We start from the raw sequence: 16,754 nt of genomic DNA, 5'->3' as shown, positions 1-16,754 counted from the left end.
ATACATACACATGTGAATGCCTACATACATTCACACTTTCATATATATACGTACACGCTTATACACAGGTATGCATACATACAAGGATATATGTATACATTTATATATTCACATATACGTGTTCACATATATGCGTAATTATACATGCATACATGTCTATCCATAAATATACACACATATAAACATATATGTATATACACACATGCGTATGCCTATATAGTTACATTCATACTTGCATATATGCATACATGCTTAGGTATATGCATACAAGTATACGTATATAGATACACGCATACATACAAGCATACATGCATACATTCCTATATACACGTATGCTCACACACATATATCCATAGTCACATATACGCATGTCTACATGCGTACAAATATACATACATGCGCACACACATACGTATATACATATATGCGTACGTACATACGTATATACATACATGCGCACACACATACCTATATACATACACGCAAGCGTGTACCCAAATATCCTTCATCCGAGACGTCTGTTTGCCAGTCGTGGACTCGTCGTCTTCCCGAAGAACCTCGAGGACTTTTGGGGGACTTCGGCGACGACAAACGGACAAAATTTTGGCCCCTCGACGAGACTCAAACGCAAAGGCCAGAGGCAGCCAGCAAGCACAACGAGCCGAATAAAAAATAATAATAAAAAAAAAGAGGAATGGCAGCTAAATGCGCCGACTAGAAACTATGGAGCCAAGGACGGAGAGCAGGACATAAGAAGGCGACTTTGGTGATAACGGTCGAAGGACACACCAGCGACGCCGTCCTGCTCCTGGAGGAAGGAACGAGAGCGTCCTTCGGCGAAGAACGTCCTGTGAGCTCCTCCTCGTGGAACTTTGTAACATTACGCGGTATTACTTATGCTTTGGTGCCGCGGGAGTGAAGGAAACTCGAGTGAGTTTGGTGGCTTTATTCTTGTTAGCGCGAGTGTCGACCTAGGCTGGGTCGACGCGGGCAGGGCTCGGAGAACCCGCCCTAAACACAAAAGTGACCGCAGAGTGACCTGGGTCGCGCTCTGCTTGTGACGAGTACAGAAAAGAACTGCGCTGGACACAAAAATCTGGCATCCTTATATACGCACTTAGCGTACGCAAAAGTAGCAAACGACCCCTCCTGGCCGAAAGATGGCTCGACAAGGCCTAGGTTGTGCTTTCATGAGGATACAAATGTCTGTAGTACAGGCGTAATATGGACTTAACCCACACAAGGCCGAATGCCAGCTATTTCTACACATTCTTTGTCCATAACCCCCTACATGTGCTTCTATGCAATATTTTGGCTTATAGTCTCGCCGCTCCAAGTAATGGGATGGACAAAATGTCTGCATGTGCGTCTGGTTTTTGAACGTTGCAACCAGTGCACCTACCTGGACAATGCTCCTAAGGAACCCCGACTTCTAAGGAACCCCGGCACCTATGTTAGTTTTCCATCTTTTAAGACTGCTTTTTTATAGTTCTACTTTGAATGCTCTAGGGTTAAAAAAATAGTTACAATCTTACTGCCCCCTTCCAGAAAAATAAAATAAATTAAAATGTGTATCATGCTGCATTGCAGTACCTATCTAGTACAATTCTTTTAGACGGGATTAGATTAGAAGTGTTACTTATTCTATTCTTTTCAAATTATCTTTTCAGATTATCAAGACCAAAGACCCATTTGATCTACGAAGAAGCTCGCCACGGGCGGACTTTGGGCTACTTGGAAAGGTGGGCGTCCTAGGTGTGTGGGTCGACTGGTTTTATATATATATATATATATATATATATATATATATATATATATATATATGTGTGTGTGTGTGTGTGTGTGTGTGTGTGTGTGTGTGTGTGTGTGTGTGTGTGTGTGTGTGTGTGTGTGTGTGTGTATCGTCCTGGCAAATGGAAATAAGCTCCACCGCAAGGACTCGAACGTTTGCCATAGTGACTGCTTATTATTATGGCTGGCTCAAAGTTATCGTCTTTGCTTCATAACAAGCAGTTGCTAAGGCAAAGGTTCGAGTCCTTGCAGTGGAGTATATTTCCATATATATATATATACATATATATATATATATATATATATATATACATATATATATGTATATGTATATGTATATATATAAATATATCGTTCGAAATACGAGTGAAAATAGTAACAATCATTTAGAAATATATATATTTTCACTCGCATTTTCGAACGATATATTTTGATATCTGTAATGACTTTTTATGGGTTTAATGTTACATCACGGGTGCAACTTGAGGACTATATTTACTTTAAATGGCAGTGGGACCGAAGCTGTCAACAATACTCAAGAAGAAGATGCACACAAAGGACAGTAGGAAGAAATTGTACGTTCACGTATTTAGCAATACAATATATACGCCCACAGACATAAAGTTTGATTATGTAAAGACGTGCCAGGGATTTTACTCACCTCAAAGAATGCCCCTCCCATGAAAATACCTAAATTGTTTTGATAATCTCTTTCTAAATAATTCACTCAACTGATGAAGGGTCTTGGTATGAATGTGATGAGATTATCTCTAACGCTCCTCCCACCCACTCTTAATAAGGTGATATATATTGTATATTGCTTTGTAACGAAGACATCAACAGATTTCATTCAGTGGACGGGTTTACTGGTACCTTTCCGTGTAATAAGGCTGATTTACGTGTTACACGTAACCACCGGGGGCCCATTGGGACACTCACTATTCACTGACTACAAAGGTTTCGAACTAATATGTTTTGCAGCTGAATAAAAGCTCTCGGCAATAGTAGTAACACAAAAATACAATATACATTCAAATGATTCCAAGAAATCCAGGCGTATGTCAAAAGCGAAAATCTTGATATGATAGGAATAACCGAGACATGGTTAAATAGTGGGGATTTAAACATCTTTCATCAAGATAGAGACCACAAGAAAGGTGGGGGTATTCTGTTGTACGTTAAAAGCAATGTCCATGCCTGTCCATGCCGAAACAGGATGCATATGACAGTTTGTGGGTGAAATTAACCCAAACAAATGGACAAAAAATGAATGTAGGTGTAACATGTAGGCCGAAAACATTATCATTAGCAGACGACAAACTTCTGTCTCAAGAACTGTCTAGTTTCTGCAAAAAGGAACTTATTGATAATGGGTGATTTCAATTTTACTGACATTGATTGGATGACCCTCCAACATGGCCATATAGATAGTTGCTTGATAAATTTTCTCAGTGGCAATTAGTTCAGTATGTGAAAGAGCACAGAAAACAGGGAAATTTACTCGATCTCTTGATCACTAGCCGCGAAAGCATGATAACCGATGTAGAAGTTGGTGAAACTATTGCAAATAGCGATCATAACTTAGATACAATCTACTAAAAAAAAATAGAATCGATACTTGTGTATCTAAAACACCTGATTTCAGTAAAGCTCAGTTCATAGGACTACGTCAGGAGCTTCAGCTTACAGATTGGGAGGCTAAATTAAGCGAAAGACTTGTAGAACAGATGTGGGAGATATTTCAAAATTTGCTTACTAGGATGATTCATACTTACATTCCATTTAAAGACAGACGCCCCCCAAATCAGGCTCGCCCAAAATGACTTGACAAAGAAACTACAAAAATGTATCGCTATAAAGAGACAGGTTTATAAGAAATACAAATGCTCGGGTGCACCTAATGACTATCGAAGTTAAATAATAATAGAAAGATTTAAAAAAAAAAAAAGACCATAAAAAAAACGAAAAAGACAGTATGAAATGAATATCGCTGATAAATCCAAAGAGAATCCAAAAGAATTCTATAATTACATTAAAAATAAAAAGGTTATTAGAAATCACATTGGCCCACTATTATCTGCTGACGGTCAACTTGAATATTCAAGTGAAGGAATGTGTGATATTTTAAACAATTATATATTTTAGCTCAGTAATCGTAAACGAAACACCTCAAAGTCAACTCCAAACTGAAACCTGTGAAAAGTCTAGGGTGAACTTCCTCAATACGGTAAATATAACAAAAGAAAAAATTAAAAGGTGTACACAGAATTTCAAAGTTAATAAAACACCAGGGCCTGACGGTTGGCATCCAAGAATATTAAAGGAAATGAAAAATGAGACTGTTGTTCCATTAGAAATTATTTTCAAGAAATCCATATCCGGAGATGTCCCAAGAGATGGAAGCTAGCTAACGTTATTCCCATATTCAAAAAACGTGACAAAAAGAAACAAAATAACTATAGGCCTATAAGTTTGACTTCAACCGTACGAAAAATTATGGAAACTATCATCAGAGATTTGATCGGTCATACGACCTCTGAGCTCTCATCCGAGAGCGTGATCCGAGACCATGGTGAATCACACTCACACACACACGCAAACACGCATACACACGAACATACACACGCACAAACATACACACACACACTCACACACGCACACGCACACGCATTCTTTGTAAAGCCATTGAACTGAGATGGATGAGGTTATGCAGACTTATAAATTTTCATCCTTGTTTTTACTTTTGTAAAGTTTATGAAACAAAATCATCCTGTAGTATCTGGGATGGCCTTCAAGACGATGTCACTAAATGGACCTCTATTTTAGTCATATTTGAGGATAGTAATGATTAGCTTGTTGAGGAATCCTAACCACTTTTGAGATGGATCGAGCAAGTCAAAGATCACAACCTACCACCCCTATTGTAGTCTCCACACTTTAGTTGCTACATTTTGACATTTCATATGTCAGGGTTAGATGCCGAATGTGAGGGACAGGAAGATTTGTGCTAACTAACCAAGCAATTTCATTCTTAAACGGAGTCGGCATCGACATTCTGAGGCAAATCCAGAAATATTTTAGTCGTCTTCGCCGGAGATATATCTGCTGGTTTCCTCTTGAGTAAGTCTTTAATATATATATATATATATATATATATATATATATATATATATATATCAGAAAGTTTTAAAACAAATTAACGATGATCAGAGTGACGGTATGTAGATAATAAGGCGCGTTAGCAATCGGGTAAGAGTAAAGGTTGACAGCAAGAATGTAAGTGAAGACGTAAAGCAGGTAGGGAAGCAAAACAGGTGGATGGAGGGTGTATAATAACGAACCATAGGAACTTGTGTTCGGGATGCCAAAGAAAAGAAAATGACTGTAGGTGTCCGGGAGAGTTAGAGTAATATGTGTTCGTTTAGACTGTGATGTTTCAGGCGAGGTGCACACAGGCATACAAGTGAGTATACAATCAGCAAAAGCGCAGCTTATTCGTACTCACGAAAGCCTTCCAGAACTCGTCCGTTCATATCAATCTTTCTGGATTGTTTATTCCCAACTCATAACCACCAACTACAGACCGACTTTGACGGGAGAGTTTAATCATGTGGTGAGTGCTGAAACTATTGGTTGTTTTTAGAGATGGTTAAATCACTTTATGGATGAGGATGGTACTTGGTAAGAGGCGTGGAACGAAATCCCGTTTGGAGTTATTTGGCACAAAATCTGTTTTAAAAGAGGCCATTCATCTTGAGTCAGTCGGAATGAAGCAAAACCAATATTGAAAGACAATATATTTAGAGGCTAATCCCAGACGGCATTGCATTTTCCCACATCACAGGCAGCATCGGATAGTGGGTAAGAGGATCTGAACCTCTTCACTACCGAAGGCGACTAATAAACCCTGTTCAGGCTGCCGTCAGTCAGTTTCAATCAACTTTGGAAATCTCCGTCATCAAAGTATTAAAAATGATCTTGTAGTGGGTTAGTTGTCATGGATTTCGGGACTATTTTTTATTACGTTCTCTTCCTATTTGTCTCCTTACTTCACTTCCTTATTCCTTATTCAATACGTATATCGGTTTTCTTCATAACTCCCTCCCCCAACACATCGTTGTTTTTTTCTCCTTCACTTCGTTAATTATAATGATCTTTTCTTGTCATGAAACACTGTCCCTTGTTGCCTGTCCACTGATATCAGGAACAGGGAATATTTTTATTTTGGAGAGAAAATTTGACTGCGAAGACATTTACATATACTAGAACCTGGAGCTGAACTCGCCGTGAACTCTCTCTCAACTCGTTATTTCTGTGTAATAGAGTCGAATCATGAGCTATGAATGATGGCCTCTCTCTCTCTCTCTCTCTCTCTCTCTCTCTCTCTCTCTCTCTCTCTCTCTCTCTCTCTCTCTCTCTCTCTCTCTCTCTCTCTCTCTCTCTCTCTCTCTCTCTCTCTCTCTCTCTCTCTTTTCTCTCTCTCTCTCTCTCTCTCTCTCTCTCTCTCTCTTCCCTCTCTCTCTCACTCTGTCTCTTTGTCTCTCTCTCCTCTCTCTTCCTCTCTCTCTCTCTCCTTTTTCGTAAAAAAAAAGAATGAAATAGATTATTATCATTCTGCTTGGCAAAAAGTAGTTTGGCGAGATGATTTACAGTCTTGTCTTTGGCTCCATATTTTATGAGGAGTTCGCTTATTTGACATTGATATTTTCTTTTCTTTATCTTGCGTGGCCTTTTTTCATTTTATCCTTTCTATTCATTCAGTCCAAAAATATTTATTTTTCTTCTTTTCACATATCATATGCCAGGAAAGGCAACAACATTTGTCTTATACTGTATCTATTTTCATAAAATCTAAGAATTTTCATCGATGCAAATAGTCGAATCGTCTTGCCCCCCCTCATTTAATTTATTCTGTTTATTCTGTTTAGTCTGCTTTACCTGTGAGCCAGACTTTAAGGAGGAAAGTGTTCTAGGCTAATATCTGCATCGTGCTGGATTCTGCCATAGTCTTGCCATGGAATATAAGACAGTTCCTATAATTTTCAACATTATCGCACGATTATCTTTTATCTAGATACGTTGATCTTTACCAGGCCTCTCCAGACGAGCGGGCCTGATCGGCGGGCGGGCATGCCCGTCAACGGGCACATTTGACGAGTAAACGGTCAAATTGCCCGAGTGCTAGTGGAGCGAAATCACTAAGGCGGTGCTCGGTAACTGGACCTTCGACCCTGCCAGATGCAATTTAATATCATGAACCCACAGCAGGCTTCCTTCCCACATCCCACGTCATTGTAACACAGTTCACATTTTGCCATGTCAATTATCATGGTGTACAATATCTTGTTGACAATGGTAGGCGCCATGATTGTTGCAACGCACTCTGCACGCTGCTGGCATGGTCGGGCACGCCCAGCTATTCATCAACTCGGTCGTGTGGACAACATTGACGGTCAGGCCCGGCAGAATTTGCCCGCCAACCGCGCTGCCCGACGAATACGCCCGATCGTCTGGACACGGCTTAAGACAGATCCCGTCATTTTCGGAATTATCGTACGATTTTCTTTTTTCTAGATATTTTCACATGTACATTTTCTCCCTCTTTTATTTTGATTTATTTTATTTTTTGACTGCCACGATGAGTATTTCAGGAACCCTCCTTTTTATTCTATTTTCTGTCGATTAGTCTCCTATACTCATTTGATATATATATATATATTCATGATTCTCTTTTTTTTATTATGTAAACTAAAGAGAATATACGGAGCATTTTAAGTCAACGGGAATTTTATTTTCATGTATGTTGAGGCGAGAAATAAGAGAAAAGAAGGATTTTTATAAACTCCGGTTACCTGCATGTCTAGCGAGGTAGGTCGGTATAGGCAGCTGATGATGTAATGAGGAACATTTGCTCCCAGTGCAGATTAAGCGTCCTCCCTCCCTTGTTTTCTCCCCCCCCCAAAAAAAAAAAAATGGACGACGATGACTGGACTTTTACATATTTTATAGTTAGTGACAGACAACTTTATTCAGCTGAGGGGAAACCTCGCCGTTCAAGTCTTAACGACATCGAAATCTTGAAAGTTACATTGCCCGTTTCGAATACTTTTGCGTTGCTTGGAGGAACCAGAGACATCTATGTTTCATCATAATTCCAATGGGATCGCCGAAGATTATAATCTTAATTTTTTACTGTCAGGCTTCATCATTCTTCTCTTTGAGTACTTCCATAAGTGCTTTCCTAGAATTTGCCCAAATATTGCCCGTCTATGTTACGAACTCATAAGGAATTTGTTCCTTTGTGTATATCTTTTTTTAAGCTTCCAATTGACTATAAGATGACTTTCAATACGATTCAATTTTGTCGACCCGGTCGTACAGTCCATGGAGTGAAGAAGGTTTTCAGATAAGTAGCGAATGATCCATTTGCATTCGAAGTGTGGAAAGCTGTGTTGTTACAAAAGACACCATGACTTTGTAACTGATTCATCTTCTTTGTCGATTAAGTCGAACAGTCCGTAGAGTAAGGGAGATGGTCCTTAGTTGAAGACCAAATGATCCGGTTCCAGTGGAATTATGGAACGCTGTTCTGTGACGATGGAAGCGAGAGGAAGCGAGATGACCGGCTTTATTCCCTAAAGCCGCATTGCACCCTGAGACTCACAAAAGGGAGGTCCCTCGAAGAAGGTGTGCCGACGCAGCACAAGAAATGCGGTATCCTTAGGGCATTTGGTGCATCGGTTTCTTTGCTTTCTGTGGCGACATTCTTGATGACAACTTGATGTCGAAGGGTCTCACTTTGGATGAAAGGACTGGCAATATTGAAGGAAAAGACGAGAGAGGGGAGTTTGCGTCCTTGTGGTGTGGGCAGTTTTGTATTGTTTTTGCTCTCGTTAAATGGCCATTGTAAGATGGGCGCTTGCATGTTCCCTCTTGTCTCTATGACTTTGGTTGTGGCTTCTTTGTTGCTGGGTCTGTTTCTGGACTTTTGGCGTCGTTGTTCTCCACTTGAGAGGGAGCTCTTTACTTGCCTTTCTTGTTTGCCTTGGAGGGGCAACCTTCCTGTTCCTGGTTAACCCGACGATTGTTCTTTGGATGTTTTTTCCTGAAGACTTGGGCAGTTTCAAGGTGCAAATGGATGTGGACATCCATCTGATCCTCTGTTGTTGTAGAGGGGCTGCATGGGAGGCCCGTTAGCCATGGATGGGAGAGTATTCCGCGAAGAGAGAGACGGCTCCACGGGTCTTTCTTAAAGCAACGCAGGATAAGGTCGCGGCCTAATTTGGGGACGTTGTTGGGGAATGGCGGTTTGGCCCTCCGGATGGATGCGTTACTGTTGAAGGGATCCTCGCGGCATACGAGGTAATAAAGGAGCGTGCCCAAGCTCCAGACCGTTGCAGGGACGTGTATGAACTTGCCGCCGTTGATATATTCCGGGGGCCAATATATAGGTGTTCCGCCTGTCTTTTTCCCATTGTAACTCGTAATGAGCTCCCCACATCCAAAATCAATCACCTTGATATCAAACCTGTTTGAGTCATCCCTGTAGATCAGAATGTTCTCAGGCTTGATATCTTTGTGTGATACTCCCACGTCGATGCATCCTTGAATGGCTTTTACTACTTTGGTAAATAGCCTCTTGACTTGGGCTATGGGTAATTGGTTGGAAGTTTCGATATAATCGTAAAGTGACATGGCAGAGGGAATGAGTTCCATGACCATGTAAAAACTGTCCTCGCTGCTGAAGGAGTCGATGATTTTGATGACGCCCGGGACTTGTTGGACCCTTTGGAGAAGGGCGGCTTCTTTGGGGACACTTTTCCCTTGGTGTGTGCCCCAGGACTTGACGGACGCCAATGGGACCTGCTTGAGGGCGACCTGAAGGCCATCGACGACCCTCTTGGCTCGGTAGACGCAACCGAAGCCTCCTTTTCCCAAAGGTTCGTACACCTCGTAGTCGATCAGCGTCGTCATAGCTCCTGACTGGTCATTGTCCTTAGACGTTCCAGGCCCTTGCTGTAAGAGAAACTGACACCACAGATATGCATGGGTGAACACCTGTGCACCATATGTTGCGCTTGCATCTGTATGCAAAGATCTGTATGGTCTGAAAGATTGTGCCCGTTTGCGTATGGATGAAAAAAGAGAGAGAGAGGTAGGTAGGTAGAGAGAGAGGAAGGTGAGAGAAATAAATTGTAAATTATCATTTATCTTTTTTTCGATCTAACTCAGGTAATAATGCTGAATCCACCGAGAGTTCACAGCCGAGTCACTTGCAGCTTCACTTCTAAAGATACATATCCCTGTTCCAGTCACCATATAAGAGGAAATAGTGTTTGACGAGAAGAATTTATGCTTATATGAAAAATCAGTGAAGGAATCCAGCAGTTGAAAAGGATAGAAAGAAAATACAATTACTAGACTTCGGTGATTTAAATTTTAAAATCCACACACTGGCGCCCCGACTCGCTCGGCCGCCGCACTCCCCTCGTGTGTGTGTGTGTGTGTGTGTGTGTGTGTGTGTGTGTGTGTGTGTGTGTGTGTGTGTGTGTGTGTGTGTGTGTGTGTGTGTGTGTGTGTGTGTGTGTGTGTGTGTGTGTGTGTGTGTGTGTGTGTGTGTGTGTGTGTGTGTGTGTGTGTGTGTGTGTGTGTGTGTGTGTGTGTGTGTGTGTGTGTGTGCGTGTGTGTGTGTGTGTGTGCGTGTGCGTGCGTGTGCGTGCGTGTGCGTGCGTGTGCGTGCGTGCGTGTGTGCGTGTGTGTGTGTGTGTGTGTGTGTGTGTGTGTGTTAGAAGTTTATTTCTACCTTCCGAAAAGCGTCCGGGATTTGTCTTCAGGGATACAGTATAATCGAAGGGAATCTGTATATAGGGCGCGTACCCTACGGAAAATCAACCCATCACAACGTTTGACATTACTTAAGAAAATACATAGCTATATAAACAAATCTCTAGAGCGAGCGAGTGAGAGAGAGAAAGAGAGAGAGAGAGAGAGAGAGAGAGAGAGAGAGAGAGAGAGAGAGAGAGATGAATAGGATATGGGGTACGAATTTCATGATTCTTTGCCACATTCAAAGGAATCAACAGGATTACAGTAGTCAACAAAGAATTTGCTACTGTGGCAATAGCGAGTGATTTGTAGTAATTCGAGTATGCTGATTCCGAATCTGTAATCGAAATTGTTGTAGCACTTCAGGTTCCTGAGTTACACAGAGTTTCTTTGGCGTCATTTATTTCAATTTATAATGGATATACTGTAATTTTCAGACAAATGCATGATTAAAAGAATGCTCTTTAGATTTATGAATTAGATAGTGTTAATTTAAACATATTTATTAAGAAAAAAATTATTAAATAAAAATTTATTTAGCTATCGCCAAATAGGCCCATCCCCATTCTGTGTGGGTATGTGTGTTCATTACTCGCAGCATTTGTGGAATATCTGTGGTGATCTAAAGGTAATTTCTTTAATTTTTGGACTGCAGTAAGGATATACAAAGGACATGTGCTTCTTATGCCTATGGAACAGCCACGACGACAGAAGTCATTATATTGTCAAAGAGTGGCCTGAAAGAGAAGAACCCATCATTGGTCGATACAATGTACAACACATGCCTTTGGTACATCCACAGAAGATTTACCTTCAACCACTTCATATCAAACTTAGCCTTATCAAGAATTTTGTTAAAACAATGACCCATGATTATGATGGATTCCAGTATCTCAAAGAGAAATTTGATGCAAAGAAAACCGATGCTAAACTTAAAGCTGGCATTTTTGTAAGGCCTGAGATCAGAGAATAACACCGGTCAGTAAATGAACGTAAGAAATGAATGTCTATAAAGGTACAAAAGTTCTACCATTGGTGCCAATCTACAGAGAACTCTTATCCACTCTAGCATATGGACAAAAGCTCACAAGGAAATAGAAAGGTCAACACAAGTGCTATTAAACAACTGATTCACCAAGGAATGGCAGGGGTCCTCATTATGAAAAAATAAGTGCGATATTGCTAAATTCGTTTTTTTCTTTTTTTCCTTTGGGAAGTGGGAGTCAGTGTGATGATTTTTTTCTCTAATATTTACAACCTCATTGCTGAACTTATTTATCAGTAATTCCTTATCACGAAAGGTAAATCACCGAATACTACTCTACAATGTCGTGAAAGATATGGAAGAAGGTGTGGTGGGCAGATGGTACTAGAAAAAAAATATATAAATGCCATGAAGAGCCTAATAAAAAAGGCTGTAGAATTCATTTTCCATAAATTTATATACTTATAAAAGCCTGATAATCTTGTTTGTCATCACGCTTACTTGCTTGAAACCGTCACCCTGCCAGTCAGAGGAAGAGATATTACGTCACGACTGAGGACTAGCCAATCAGAAGAAGAGATATAACGTCACGACTGAGGACTAGCCAATCAGAAGAAGAGATCAGAAGAAGATATATGACGTCACAACTGAGGACTAGCCAATCAGAAGAGACATGACGCCACAGCTCTGAGCGCTTGACGTCGCGACTGCTAATTTTCCAATTTGCTAAATTTTTTATTTCCACTTTTCCTATTACATATTTTCTGACCATTAATATTAAAAATTTTCATATTCATTATTTAAAAGTATAGCCAACACCTGAATTAGCATCTATGAGGCATAATGAGTATATTAGAATATTACGTACTGTTCCAAGCAATGACGACATGACGTCACAATCTTCTGCATTTCAAGTCAATGCCTTCGTCTCCTGAATAGAGGTAAGAGCTCTAAATTATATTCAGTTTGATATAGAAACTTATTTTCTGTGATTTATACTATACGGTGATAGTGACATAGTACAGGTATATCTATCATAAAGTTTATATTTATAAACGTTGTTACTCGCTCAAGTCCCATGGGACTCCCTGAATAAAATAGCACGATGAAGGTCATAATAAACGGAGAAGTGACACACACACACACACACACACACACACACACACACACACACACACACACCTTTTTTTTTTTTAGGTTTGTCCCACTCATAAACCGGAATACTACACTTCGTGGCAAGAGAGCACAGTGCATTTTCTTATATAGTAATTGTCTCAATATGCATTCTTTCATGGATTGGCAAGATGTAAGGGCTCACAATGGAGTTTATTCAACCCTAACGGTGTTTCTTCCAACCGCATAGACGCTTCTGGGGATCTGGTTCCAAGAGGATGTCCACAACACTTCGGCAAGACTCGCTCAGCCAACACCAAGGTATCAGTGTGTTCAGTTCCTCGTCTTTATCGTGCCACATTTTGTAGATCTTGTCTTCAGGTGCGGCTTGTTCCCACGGTCTGCCTTTCGTCATCAGGTTGAAGTAGACGACTCCGCTCGACCACAAGTCAATGGGTGGGCCGTAGTAAGTGGGACCTTTGATGACTTCCGGGGCCATGAAAGCCCGTGATCCCACAGTCCCTGTCAGTTGAACCTCCTCACCGTTCATGAGGAAGACTTCGGCCAAACCCAGGTCTGCAATCTTTAGGACTTTTTGTGCCGTCAGAAGGAGATTTTCGGGTTTCAAATCCCGATGTGCCACTCCTCGAGAGTGTAAATAGGCAACGCCGTCCATGAGTTGAGAAAAATAGTTTAGGGCTTCTTTGCCTTTAATGCGGTCGATGTTGCCTTTAATATCACCACCTGAACAGTATTCCATAAAGAGAGTCAGTTTGTTATCGACTCTTTCCCAACAGTGTAGGTTGATGATGTTGACGTGCTTCATTTGGAAGTGAATTATTGCTTCACTCATGAAGCTCTCGTCGTTGGGATTTAATATGACTTCCTTTTTGGCGACCAGTTCATCATTACTTTCATTTTTTAGTAAGAAGACTTTTCCAAAGGCTCCTTCACCAAGTTCCTTCACGGTGCTCCATTTATTATCTTTAAAAGTCTTGCCCTATTTCTTGTTTTCTTTTAAGATGTTTTTACAAGGTGTTTTCTCAATTACGCTCTGATGAGACGTTTGGTTTTCTTCACTCTGTTTGGAGGGCTTCCGGCACTGACAACTAAAGATGATGCAAAGTCTCGTCCAGAGTTTCAGGAACGTCTTTTTTCGAGACTTGCCGCCGGCTTGGTGTTCTTTTCCTGCTTCACCAGAAGGAGAAGAAGGCTCCTGGTCTTCTTGTTTCTTGCAGCAGCTGAAGAACATGTCGATGCTTCCTACAAATATGTCAGAGAACTTATTCAAAAATGTTTGTTTTGGGTAATCATCCGGAGACATCCGAGATGGTGATACTTGACCAAGCGATGAGTATCTCTATCTCTATGGCCTTAGAACCCTATGTAAGCAAAGCTCCTTGGGGTTCAATTAAACAAGACCTATGAAGTATGCAACTGTTGAAGTTCTTCCTCGAGATGAGGTTAATCATTTCCGTTGAAAGGTCATCCTTTGGTAAAAAATAATGCTAAGGTAAAGATTTGTCATTATATAAATTGGAAACATTAGAAGACAAAAAAGAAAAGCAAAATTAAAATTTTCCTATTTTACTTTTCACCATTATATGATTTTAATCACAAGCTTCAGTATACCAATAGTATATCCTCTCTTCTGAAATATATCAATAGGTTATAAAATAACTTCTTGATTAAAATTCTCTTGATTTTTTACTGTGGCAAAGAATAATGAAGTTCGTACGCCATACTTCGTTCATCTCTCTCTCTCTCTCTTCATATCTCATTTTATCTAAACTGTTTTTAAATTCATGTATTGTTTTTGCACACACCACTTTCTCATCTAACTTGTTCCAAATGTCTATTACCCTGTGGAGAAAGCTGTTCTTTTTCAGATCTCTTCTATAACTGTCTTTCTTGATTTTCATTCCGTGTCCTCTTGTATTTCTATCATCCCATTTTATTAGATCCTCTCTATCAATAGTTTCTATGCCTTTCATGATTCTATAGATAGTTATCAAATCTCCACTCTCTTCTTTACTGTAATGTCTGCAGTTCAAGTTTTGCTAGTCTCTCCTCATATGATAGTTTTGAGTGTGTTGGTGCCAATTTTGTAATTGCTCTTTGTATTCTTTCAAGTTTTGTCATACATTTTTTGTACTTAGTGACCACATCGTTGCTGCATATTCAAATCTTGGTCTTATCAAGGTGATTAGTATTTTCTTCACAATTTCTTCATCCAGGTATGTAAATGCCACCTTGGTTGTTCTTATTCAATTATAAGTTTCTCCAAAAATCTTGTTTATATGTCTCTCAGGTGACATTCTAATCATAATAATGACTCCTGGGTCCTTCTCTTTTTCTATGTGTGTGTGTGTGTGTGTGTGTGTGTGTGTGTGTGTGTGTGTGTGTGTGTGTGTGTGTGTGTGTGTGTGTGTGTGTGTGTGTGTGTGTGTGTGTGTGCGTACGTGTGTGTGTGTGTGTGCGTGCGTGCGTGCGTGCGTGCGTGCGTGTGTGTGTATGTGTGTGTGTGTGTGTGTGTGTGTGTGTGTGTGTGTGTGTGTGTGTGTGTGTGTGTGTGTGTGTGTGTGTGTGTGTGTGTGTGTGTGTGTGCGTGTGCGTGCGTGCGTGCATGCGTGCGTGCGTGTGTGCGTGTGTGTGTGTGTGTGTGTGTGTGTGTGTGTGTGTGTGTGTGTGTGTATTCGTGATGATTACTATTTCAGCAACCATTGTTGGAAAGAATACAAGTACTGTGTCGTCGTTAGAAGTTTATTTCTACGTTCCGAAAAGCGTCCGGGATTCGTCTTCAGGGATACAGTATAAAGGAAGGGAACCTGTATATAGGGTGCGTACGGTAAGGAAAATCAACCCATAACGACGTTTGACATTACTTAAGAAAATACATATATATATAAAAAAAATCTCTAGAGCTAGCAAGTGAGACAGAAAGAGAGAGAGAGAGAGAGAGAGAGAGAGAGAGATGAATAGAATATGGGATACGAACTTCTTGATTCTCTGCCACATTCAAAGGAATCAACAAGATTACCACCCTCAAGTTATTTTATAATATATTGATATATTCAAAACGAGGGAAAATATCATTGCTATACTGAAGCTTCTGATTAAAATCAGATCATGGTGAAAAGTAAAATATGAAAATTTAATGATGTTTTTCTTTTTTCGTCTAATCATTTTTCCAGTTCATACAACGACAACTCTTTACCTAAGCATTGTTTTTTCAAAAAGGATGACCTTTCAACGGAAATGATTATCCTTATCTCGACGAAGAACTTCAACAGTTGCATACTTCATAGGTCTTGTTTGATTCAACCCAAAGGAACTTTCTTTACATAGGGTACTAAGGCCATACAGATAGAGATACTCATCGTTTGGTCAAAAATCACGATATCGGATGTCTCCGGAAACTTACTCAAACAAACATTTTTGAATAATTATTGTTGCCATTCCCTGATATTCTCGTTAAGTAACAAGAAGAGAAATTCAACACAGATACCTATGTAAAACCTGCAGACACCGGTCAGTCAATGAACGTAAAAAATGAATGTTCATAAAGGTACAAAAGTTCTACCAGTAGTGCCAATCTACAGAGAACTCTTATCCACTCTAGCATATGGACAAAAGCTCACACGGAAATAGAAAGGTCAACACAAGTGCTATTAAACAACGGATTCGCCAAGGAATGGCAGGGGTCCTCATTATGAAAAAATGAGTGCGATATTGCTAATGTTGTTGTTGTTGTTTTCCTTCGGGAAGTGGGAGTCAGTGTGATGATTTTTTTTCTCTAATATTTACAACCTCAGTGCTGAACTTATTTATCAGTAATTCCTTATCACGAAAGGTAAATCACCGAATACTACTCTACATTGTCGTGAAAGATATGGAAGAAGGTGTGGCGGGCAGCTGGTACTAGAAAATATATATATATCTGCTGTGAGGAGCCTAATGAAAAAAAGCTGTAGAATTTATTTTCCATAAATCTATATACCTATAAAAGTCTGATAATCTTGTTTGTCATCACGCTTGC

At 40.1% G+C, this 16,754-nt stretch overlaps 2 protein-coding genes across 2 annotated transcripts; both read right to left on the bottom strand.

Moving 5' to 3' along the window:
* Positions 1-8,814: 8,814 nt before the first annotated feature.
* Positions 8,815-9,765, bottom strand: LOC143024462 (serine/threonine-protein kinase pim-2-like). Its single transcript, XM_076183270.1, has one exon. It carries the CDS (start codon positions 9,763-9,765, stop codon positions 8,815-8,817), a length of 951 nt encoding a protein of 316 aa, XP_076039385.1.
* Positions 9,766-12,938: 3,173 nt separating this feature from the next.
* LOC143024461 (serine/threonine-protein kinase Chk1-like) lies at positions 12,939-13,568 on the bottom strand. Its single transcript, XM_076183269.1, has one exon. It carries the CDS (start codon positions 13,566-13,568, stop codon positions 12,939-12,941), a length of 630 nt encoding a protein of 209 aa, XP_076039384.1.
* Positions 13,569-16,754: the final 3,186 nt, after the last annotated feature.

Source organism: Oratosquilla oratoria, chromosome 4, assembly GCF_046742065.1.
Source record: "Oratosquilla oratoria isolate Oo_2021 chromosome 4, ASM4674206v1, whole genome shotgun sequence".
Taxonomy (NCBI): Eukaryota; Metazoa; Arthropoda; class Malacostraca; order Stomatopoda; family Squillidae; genus Oratosquilla; species Oratosquilla oratoria.
Note: the sequence above shows the minus strand (reverse complement) of the source record. Positions and strands in the feature narration are given on the sequence as shown.

Excerpts from the sequence above, each read along its gene's own strand:
- LOC143024462 (XM_076183270.1), bottom strand. The coding sequence starts at position 9,765 with ATGACGACGCTGATCGACTACGAGGTGTACGAACCTTTGGGAAAAGGA.
- LOC143024461 (XM_076183269.1), bottom strand. The coding sequence starts at position 13,568 with ATGAGTGAAGCAATAATTCACTTCCAAATGAAGCACGTCAACATCATC.